Genomic DNA, 10,998 nt, shown 5'->3' with positions numbered 1-10,998 from the left:
TTTTGCTTACTTTGGAGGCCTTATTCTATGAGAACATTGATATGTGGAGCATCTTTGCCAAGATTTTTTGTAAAGTGCCTCTTAAAGGTTCATCCAAAAGTCAGACTGAGAGGATATGTCACAACACAACATGAAAACGGTCTTTCCTCAAACTTCTTAACATAATAAACAAAATTATAATTTTAAAGCAATTATTTAATGGTGAAACTTTTATTTGTGTGGATATATTAAGTTACTCAAAAATATAATGTTGTAAAAAGTCTAGATTTTTAAAATGAAAACGTAACAAAAAGTCTATAGACATATGTAAAAAATACAGCAATATGACAACAAACCATAAACAAATAGGCCTAGTCGTTGTTTAAAAATATTAAGATTTTTTTTTTTTTTTTTCAATAAGGAAGTAACATAATAGGTTATTTTAACTTTAAAAAGATATGTTAGAAAATAATGATTAATATAGGCTGGCTAGTGTGTATTCAAGGAGCAAGTTTAAAAAAAAAAAAAAGCATGGCACATGTTTTACACTATATTTTAAAAGGTGTTTCCTTTATTATTGCGAACATGTTTTCTTTAATATGTGACATTTAATGTGAGCATGATTGGGAATGTAGCTATTGCACCAAGCAAAATTTGAATAATATTTTTCCACATTCTTTGCATTTCTTTGTCGTATTTTGAACATGTTGAACCTCACGTTTTGCAGTTTCATAAGAACGAGCCTTTTCCGTTACCGGAGCTTGTATAACAAGAAACTTTAAAAATCAGCTCCTCCTCCCTCTTACACTTGCGCATCAGTTAGTTCAAATGCAGAGCAATAGGAGGTCGCACTGATATCTCACCTTTCCGTTATGTAAGTCTCACTTTATTTAATTGAATGTATTATTATTATTATTATTTTCAAACAAGCTTTTATGAAAGAGCACAACTTATCCCAGTTTTTTGTTCCCCTAATTCAGTTAGCCTACTGGAACATCGGCAAGCAAGAACTGGAGAATCCAATTAAACATAAAAATGAGTACGAGTTTAATTGACACCTTTATTTACGCCTTTGCGCATGTGTGTTTATTAAGTTGCATTGTACAAACTGGCCATTCTCAGCGTCAGGGCAACACTGGAGCGGCAGCTCTCAGACAAACCATACAATGGCAGCACAACGGCAAACTCTTTAGTATATTAAGTCAAGGCTCGGAATATCAGCCACCGTTAAAACGAGACGGAAACAAAGAGCAAGCGCAAGCCAGGCCGATAGCCATCGTCCGCAACGATGACTCGGCTACGAGAACAGACGGCTCAGCTTCTTCTTCTTCTTCACGACCCTCCCAGAGCCGCGGGTCCGCGCGTTTGCCGTCAGGTATCGGTGCGCGCGGTGGCGCCTCGCGCTGGTTATCAGGTGGCGATGGAGCGCGCGCTAGAGGATCACAGGGGCGCAGGAATCACACGGATCAGCTGCAAGCATCGGTCAACGGCACCGACAGACCCGCTCGGGACGATGATGTGATGGTTGGAGATGATCCCTACAACCCATACAAGTCTACTGACCCGGACAACCCGTATTATAATTATTATGACACATACGAGAGACCCCGTCCTGCACAGCGACCGGGATATGGCACAGGATACTTTCAGCATGGTAAGGACTATCTATCTATCTATCTATCTATCTATCTATCTATCTATCTATCTATCTATCTATCTATCTATCTATCTATCTATCTATCTATCTATCTATCTATCTATCTATCTATCTATCTATCTATCTATCTATCTATCTATCTATCTATCTATCTATCTATCTATCTATCTATCTATCTATCTATCTGGTCTCTCTCTCTCTCTCTCTCTCTCTCTCTCTCTCTCTCTCTCTCTCATCTACTTTTTTAATTGTAACATCACCACATATTTAGTGGATTTTAATGGCAACTTCACAAATACAAATTCATTTAGTGTATTATATCTTTTATACTTCAGTTGCATGATTATTGTGGGTTAAAAATGTTTTTTTTTTTTTTTTTTTTTGCAATGCTATGGCATAAATCAACCATTTATATGTCTAATTTTGGTCAGTCAAATCGAGTCGCAAACTTCATACTCTGTCCACCATCTATAGTTGCTAAAATGAAAAGTATATCCCTTTTTGAAAATTATAAACTTAAAAAGTGATTAAAAGTCATAGAACAAAGTGAGGCAGGACTATAACTGGTGCTCGCTCAAAAAAAATGTGCATGACGCCATTGGATCCACCTCTTGTATTACAATTGCATAATTACGTATTTTTTTATTTAATTAAAACTGTCAGTTTAAAATAATGACATCTTTGCAGCAACAACAAAACAAAACAAAAAAGCGGCTAGGGTGGTTTGCTGGTCAGGGTGGTCTGGTTGGATGGTTTAAGAGGGTTTTTAGGCATTTGTCAGGTGGCCAGGCTGGTTTAAGCTGTTATTTTGTATAGTTATGTTCATTTTCTTGTATCTTTTAATAAAACATTTCAGTGTTTCATAGGTTTGCCTGATCTCGTGGGAGACCCATACTACATTCAAGCGTCCGCCTACGTGCAGCGAGTTCCAATGTATAATCTCAGATGCGCCGCTGAGGAAAACTGCTTGGCAAGGTATTATTATTGATATAAAACAGAAGGACGTAATCAAGATTTTTGGTGCATGGTTGCAGTCAGAGAAGGAGAGTTAGTTCGCTAGCATTCCTCTGAGTGTAACAGATGAGTCATGAGAACCTATTTAAAACCCATGTGGTAGAAACATCTTATAACTCAAACCAGCTCTGCGAGAGGGGAAAGAATTAAACGCAAGTTCTGCCACGAATGGGAAGTGAGAAACTCTACAAACAGATTTCGCATAAAGCTGTTTACATGGAAAAACTATCACATGCCTGACTGCGAAACACATTACTGGGGCACACAAAAATAGTCTAGTCCAGTAAACGGAGTCTTTCTTTGGCAACGTGCATTTGTAGTTGTTCCATGTGCGCTTGAAATGTGGCCACGGGGGCCAAGATACACACTCTGAAAGCTGTTAGGACAATATGAGAAACTCAAGGAATGTCTGATATTCTGTAACCGCTGGGCTGTTTTTTGTTGAGCAGCACTGCATACAGGTCCAACGTGAGAGACTACGACACGCGTATGCTGCTGAGGTTCCCGCAGCGAGTCAAGAACCAAGGTACCTCCGACTTTCTTCCCAGCAGGCCGCGCTACACCTGGGAATGGCACAGCTGCCATCAGTAAGTCTGATTCTGACCGGTCCAACCATTTGCAGCATTTTTCTCATTTGCATCTTTAGTAATGCACCACAGACCACTATTAAGAACTCTTAAGGGAGAAGATATGAAGCAATGAACTGAATTCCTAGGTAGGCTAAAAGCAAGATTATGAAGCTCATTTGCGGCTTTATCATGGTTTGAGCATTTTATCTGGGTGATATCTGAATCTAGTGCTGGTGGTGCTGTTTTTGCAAGGAAAAAGGTCTGTGTTCTTGTCTAAATGAAAACACTTAGCAGAGGCCCGTTGCTGCTTATACTTCAGTTGAGTCAGTAATAGATCACTGCATATTTTCATCCTGAAGTAAGCCGTGTCTCACCACCAACTACGGCGTACATTTGGACAAGCTCCAGTGCATACAATGACTTTAGGTTTTGCGAATAAATGGGGCATGAGGTCTGTGTGCTGATCTGCATTTATTTGACGTGTCATAATGTGATAGTTTTTTTGCTTTTCTTTCTTACTTTTCTTACAGTACAAAATGTTCTTTTTTACACTGGGGCTACTAAATCATCAAATATCGATTTAAAGAAATCATTCACCAAAAAATACCATTTTGAATCATTTACTCAGTCCCAACCGATACCATTCTTAATTCTGTGGAACATAAAAAGAGACATTTTAAAGAATGTACAGGCTGATTTTATTTCATACAAGCACAATGAATGGCACCTGGCGTTTTCAAACCTCAAATAGGATGTAAAACACCATGAAATTAGTTTGTATAACGCCTCGTGCACACAGGACGATCATTTTGAGACATTTTTTGATGCATCTCTGCATTCATACCCGAGCGATTTTCATTGGCAATGTGCAGAGTGAACGTGCAAATTCACTCCCTGACAGTAGATGGCGCTTATTGAAAACAGAAATACCTGCTACCCAAGGTGGCACTGCGCAACTTTACCTTTCTGACACTCACTTGTCCCACAGAAGAAGAAGAGAGCCAGTATTTACATGCTTGCCAAAACTATTCACACACTTTTTGCTAACTGGCAAACAGAACATGGATATTTTAAGCAGCAGCTCCAGTGATGAAGAATCCCATAGTTACATCCCGCAGTTAAAAGAAGAGAAGAGAGTTGAAAATGTATAATAAAAGATGTTCACAAATCTGAATTATTTCACAAATCAGACTGATCTAATTTAACTCAATAGCTATATGTTTCAATCCGAAGTTTCCAATTTAACTTTTAGGCAGGGGCTAAAAAGAACACTCACAGGGAGGCAGAGGCAAATATGAAACTGCCTGTCAGTCCCCAGCTGGATTGTAAACATTTTTTTATGAATTCTAACAATGCAATGGGAACATGAATGTTAACAACGCTCAGGGCCGTTGACGGGCCAGCGCTGCATCATCATTAAAGTTTAAGCATTTATTTAAGAATTTTTCTGATTAAATATTCAAGGGCAAGAAGATGCAAAAAAGGACACAATTCATTACTCACTCATTTGAGCTGCGCTCCCAGAAAGCTGTCAGACCGCGTGCAAATACCTAACTCAGCTTTCTTTTTTGCTCTTGAACTGACAAATTCACACAAAATTGTCTTGGCGAGTAGCCTAGTAAACATATAGTCGGTTATGTCTTAAATGAACGTTAACAGCCGAGAAATAAAGCATATGCGTAACAGTATAGCCTAATAAACCTCCTGCCGTCTGTTATGTAATCAAATGTAATTTAATCAAACAACAAAAGACAAAGAAAAAAATCACTCACTGCTCTTGACTCAATAACTTTTGTAACTTTAATTAGGATTAATCAGTTTAATTGATACAGTGAGGTTAGTTAGGTTAGTGCTATTTTTTGTTTGATTAATTACTTCATTATATTTTTGTAGACTACCTGAAAACAACTGTTAGACCTACCTCTTCGTTCTACTGTATTTGCTTGTAATTAACCATTTTAATATTTACTTGTCTTTAATATGGTTTTAAATTTATATTAGTAAGGCTAGTCGTTTTAGCTGTGGTATCGAAATTGTAATATTGAAATTGGTCATAACCTATTAAAAAACTATTTTATGGCTGGTAGTTTAAAAAAAAAAAATCACAGGCTATTGGCAGGTGTGACAAAAAGTTCATTTTAGTCCCTGCTTATAAACCTATGCAAAATTGGAATATCACATGCGAATAAAGGAGTGTTTCATTCCATGTGTTCAAGAGAACAAAATTGTATATTGGCACAGATATCTAAAAACCACTGGAAAAAGGAAGTTGCTGCAATCGAGGAAGCCACTCTGGCTCTTTTATCCTACATAAACTGCATGACTCGCGCCTCAAAATGTGCGCAGATGAAATGCAATAACCACTGTCATGTTATTTTTGTGATCAGATATGTGTTTTGGGAAGCAATCGTGTGAGACGCAGGCTTGTTATACCGTAACATTATTTTGATGATGGACACTTTGGCTCAGGCATTTCAGAATGACCAAACCGGTATTTGAGGTAAAGTTGTGCAATGAATTTGGTCTGCTGGTTAGTATATGTGCCATACCACTGCGCCCCAGTTCTGACAGTTGAGGCAAAGTCATATGACATATTTTTGTTGTGCATCGTGTTAGGCCTATCTTCACCTTCATGCGCACATCTTAGTCTGCTAAAAAAATGTATGCAATATCCCCAAAAAATGGCTTACAAATAGGTAGATGGAAACAGCTAATGATATGGTAGCAGTGATTCTCAAATTAACAGCTTGGAAGGAAAAGATCACATTTCTGTCTGTTCCTCATACAAAGCTATTGAATGGCTTTAAGAAGCATTTATGGTGCTTTTGCTGCATTTTTGAAGCTCAAAAGTCCCCATTTATTGTAATTGCATTTGTGTGAACTGTCCTTTTAACAATTTTACTGGCGCCGTTGAAACTTTTTGAGGTAAACTAAGCAGAGGCTGGCGTGGTGTAAATTCCTGCTCAAACACTGGCCATGGAGTTCATCTGGAAAGGCTCCGCATAACATTCTTCTCTGCCTAAAGATCTGATGCATGACCCAGTGTTAAGAAAATTCATCAAGTGGATTATAGCGTTGAAAATCCAAATGACTAGCCCACTTAGCAATGCGATTCCCAGAGGGAGGCAACATTTGAAATGCACCAGTTGGAAGTCATGCGTGACGATAATAGCCTGATTTATTTTGCTGTCTCTAGGCACTACCACAGCATGGATGAGTTCAGCCATTATGACCTGCTGGACGCCACTTCTCAGAGAAGAGTAGCAGAGGGACACAAGGCCAGTTTCTGTCTTGAGGACACGTCCTGCGACTACGGCTACTACCGACGATTCGCCTGCACCTCCCACACTCAGGTCACACACATTTATTAAAGTCGGCATAAAACGGAAGTTGTGATAGTCTTTTCTTCCCTATTGCGACATATATTTAGCTTCTCGAACAAGAAAAAAAGTAGGGCAGGACTTGATATTGTCCATAGGGAATTGATTGGATGTTTGTGGTCTGCTATTGGTGGATCTTATGTTATTGACAGGTTATCCCGCCCTCATGCCAATAAACATATCATCCGTAAAGAGATGTCACTGCAAAAGGGAGAGGAAGTTATTTTGATTACGAGTCAGATGAATAAAAAAAAAAATGATATGGACGAACAAATAATTTATAATAAATACACCAATATTTAAAAAAAAAAAAAATTGTCCATTTTGATTTCATGGTGATTTTAAAGTCAGTATTTATATATTTCTATGACTCCAAGCTACAGATTTGAAATCACACCTCATATGTGACGTATTTGAGCACTCCGCTTTAAAGCTGCAGTAGGTAATTTTTGTAAAAATTTATTTTTTACATATTTGTTAAACCTGTCATTATGTCCTGACAGTAGAATATAAGAAAAAATCAAGCTCCTCTGGCTCCTCCCAGTGGTCCTATTGCCATTTGCGGAAATACATCGCTCCCTGTAAGAAACAACCAATCAGAGCCAGGAGGAGTGTCTCAGCAGTGTCAATCAAGCTCATGTGCGGCTCACAACCCCCTCTCATACACAGCGCATACAGTTCAAATTCCCACAGCTTTGCTTATGGCGGACAAACAATCCAAACTGCCAATTCCTCGGGTGGCACCTGCTCATAAAATAAAGACGGGTAAACGGGAAAAGACAAAAAAAAATTAGATTTTAGCAGCTTTTCCAGGGTGGAGGGAGCTAACGTTACTTGTCCTGAAAGGATTAAAAACCGATGCAGAGTTAGCCAGATTTCTGCTTGACAAGTATCCCTGCTCGATTTGATTCATTTTTTTAAAGAACTACACAACTGTGTCAAAACTGTAGCATAACATACAGTTAAAATATATCTGTGCAAACGCACTGTGCAAAGCAACTATTGAAACCTACTAATTCACTGGCTTGTCATGTTGCTGAAATAATGTACTAGTAAACCTTATTTACATATCAATAGAATAATACTTGCATACTGTGACGTTAGTTACTGTTATATTATCTTACTAGCTATTTATTACTTATAGAAATAGTGCAACGTCATATAGTTATATTACATGTATTGCAAAATACGTCATGTTTTGAGGACCAAGTTTGTAGTCAAAGTATGGGCAGGTCATAGTCAAAGTAAATCACATTGTTGCGTTTCGTCCGTACCACTGAATGTGCCATAACTGTTTATCCGCTGTCATCGGTAGGCCTGCGCGTTCACGGCAGGCTCCGTTGTGATAAGAAGGAGCTGTGGAGGGAGGGCTGTAGCTAGCAAAGAGCAAGGGGAGTGCCCTGTAAGTTGTGCTTGTTCAAATTTGCAGGCTAAGTCAACGTTTTCTAAAAACTCCCAACTGCAGCTTTAAAATGATCTCTGTAAATTATGAAAATAGCTCTCATGAAAAGCACAACAGACTCAACTCACCACTGATTTCAGAAGACTTTGAGGTTAGCATGTTGCTAAGCTAACAGCACTAAACAAAATCGATAGATAAAACACAAATATTGGGTAAAATCAAAATCTAAATATACTTTTGACATTTCAATGAGATATGTTCATATTTTTACCGCATTGTGCACTATCTTGGATAGATTCAAAATGCATTTCAGAATCACCAGGTTTGTGAAAATTCAAAAAGTCAATGTGTAATTATTCTGACAACCATTTGCAAGTGTTTATGTTGCAAACACACCTGAGACATTAGTCACCATTAAATGGCAGAAACAATTGACAATTCTTATTTATTATGGAGCCTTGCATTATTTACTATAAATTATATCTACACACACACACACAAACATATATTATTCGTGCCCTCGTAATATTTCATCAGAATTACTTCCCCTCCCTCTTGCCGCATCTCTTCTCTGATGATGTCACTCACATAACCATCCAATCAATTCCCAAATGGACAAAATCAAGTCCTGTCCCACATTTTTGTCTTTTTTGAGAAGATGGATATACATTGCAATAGCGAAGAGTGAAGGACTGTTGCAACATGGTACCATAGTAATATCATGATGCTGTTCCTTGGTTTCATCCAATAATAGTAGCACTGTATTTTACAGTCTTGTTTCACATGTACATTATGTACCTATTATAATGATTACAATAACTGTATAATAGCTAGACATTAACACTGAATCTACCCCTAAACCTAATCTTAACCCATATTTACCTTATAATACCCAGTATTTTTTTGGTAAGAAAGCTGTAAGTATACACTCAAGTGCACGTACAGTAGAATCAAGTGCAACCCAAATAACATACCTTTACCATGCGTGTGCTGAAAGTATACTGTTGTTGTTGTTCCAGGGTCTGAGTCCAGGGTGTTATGACACTTACAATGCTGACATCGACTGCCAATGGATAGATATTACCGATGTGAAACCTGGAAACTACATCCTCAAGGTTTTGGCCTTAATCAAGAGTTATTGTATTCAAGAAATATCCAGGATCTTGTTCCTGAGTTCATTTTCCCTTTCTGCTTTAGGTTAGTGTAAATCCCAGTTACCAGGTGCCAGAGTCGGACTACAGTAACAATATTGTGCGCTGTGATGTACGTTACACCGGAAACTATGCTTATGTTTCAGGATGTCATATTTCACAGTGAGTATACCTTAAATATTTAGAATGACTAAGGCAACAGCATCTATTTTTAATTTAACAAATGTATTTTTGGTTTTATTTCAGGTATTAAGAATCTACTAAATAATCCAAAGGAATAATTCATCAGAAATGAAGTTTGATGATAAAAAACCTGCAACAAAGTGAACAGATGAATAGACACTTTCCTGTTTGTGAGAGCCATTAATCAGCAGGGCATTTTAATGTTGACTATGCCACACAATATAAAACCTGAGGCATAAGTACAGATTTACAGTGAATTGCATTTTATTTTTTATTTTTATTTTTTGCTTTGAAATTATTAAGCAAAAACAATGTTTTTTATAAGTGTCCAGGGTCATATTGTCCTGGATTCCTCCTAAAAAATAGAGAAAATGTTGATTATGTTGCCAGAAACTGCCGCAGTTTGCAGAGATACCACACATTCCCCAAATCATTTTGCATCATTCTCTCAGACTGATCAAATATAAAAAAAATGAAACCTTTAGATGTTGATCCACACAGGGGTTTTTAACATAAAACATGCTTTTTTGTGTGCTAGAGCAATGCTTTAGTTGTGTATTCTAAGTAGATATTTAAATACAGATACTCGTATTACTGCAACACATTTATGTATGAAATGAAAATTACTTGAATAAACTTCACACTCAGCCTCAATAAGTGCATTTGTATTTTTTGTATTCTGACTTGGTATTCTCACATTATTATAAATAACACTATACACTTCATAAACATAAACACTTCACCATATTGTCAAAAGTATTGGGAAAAATAGTTCAAATCATTGAATTCAAGTGTTCATGTGTATAAAATCATGTGCAATGGGCATGCAGATGCTTCTACAAACACTCGTGAAAGAATGGGCCGCATTCAGGAGCTCAGTGAATTGGTATCGTGATAAGTTGCCATCGGTGCAATAAGCAAATTTGTAAAATTTCCTCACTACTAAATATTGCACGGTAAACTGTTAAGTGGAAGCAACACTCTTTCACAGCCACAAAGTAGTTTATATCATATTGCAAATCACTTTTGCCCATATTCACGTGGGATATGGGTAAAGTTAGGGACAAGTGTGATGGTATGGGTGGTAATGTGATGGTAATGGTGAAATGGTATGCGGTGATAAGTTTAAGGGTAGGGTTAGGTGTAAGGGAAGTGTAACCAGTGTAATTGTAACAAAAAATTAAAGATGTAATTTTTAAAAATGTAAGTGCAATGTAAAAACTTGTATGTAGGCCTACACAAAACATGCATTGTATAAAATTATTAATTCAAATGTTAGTACTTACCTAATATAAAGTGGGTCCAAAAAACAAAACAAAAAACCTACGTAACGAAAAGAGTGGAAGTGTCCGACTGCAATGTAAGCATACTAAAAGCTCTTAGACTGGTGTTTCACGCAGGCTCTTATTTTGTCCAGCTTCAGACCACTGTAACATTATAAAACTTTAATACATTTGCTCAATCACATGATTTCTGCCCAAGTCCATCGGATTCCTTTCCATCAGTTGTGGAGGTGACAAGTCAAGACAACAACTCCCATGATTCCACACTCATCCACAATATCATTAAGCTATGCCTGTTTTGGATAAGCTTATGTAAACTTACATTCTGTGCCTTTAAGTACCCAGCAGAAAAAAACTGAGCAAGAAACAAGTGAACAAGG

General features: G+C 37.4%; 1 protein-coding gene across 2 annotated transcripts; it reads left to right on the top strand.

Annotated features, from left to right (window-relative positions):
* The first annotated feature begins 797 nt into the window (after nucleotides 1–797).
* Nucleotides 798–9,983, top strand: loxa (lysyl oxidase a). Of its 2 annotated transcripts, XM_067433750.1 has the most exons (8): nucleotides 798–853; nucleotides 960–1,633; nucleotides 2,503–2,611; nucleotides 3,100–3,237; nucleotides 6,416–6,572; nucleotides 9,021–9,116; nucleotides 9,199–9,314; nucleotides 9,399–9,983. In XM_067433750.1, exons 2-8 carry the CDS (start codon nucleotides 1,015–1,017, stop codon nucleotides 9,403–9,405), a joined length of 1,242 nt encoding a protein of 413 aa, XP_067289851.1. In that variant the 5' UTR covers nucleotides 798–853; nucleotides 960–1,014; the 3' UTR covers nucleotides 9,406–9,983. The 2 variants fall into 2 exon arrangements, with proteins under 2 accessions (XP_067289851.1, XP_067289852.1); XM_067433751.1 differs by lacking the exons at nucleotides 798–853; nucleotides 960–1,633; nucleotides 2,503–2,611 and having other exon boundaries at nucleotides 3,109–3,176.
* Nucleotides 9,984–10,998: the final 1,015 nt, after the last annotated feature.

The sequence above is a fragment of the Pseudorasbora parva genome, chromosome 23, assembly GCF_024679245.1.
Source record: "Pseudorasbora parva isolate DD20220531a chromosome 23, ASM2467924v1, whole genome shotgun sequence".
NCBI lineage: Eukaryota > Metazoa > Chordata > Actinopteri > Cypriniformes > Gobionidae > Pseudorasbora > Pseudorasbora parva.
Note: the sequence above shows the minus strand (reverse complement) of the source record. Positions and strands in the feature narration are given on the sequence as shown.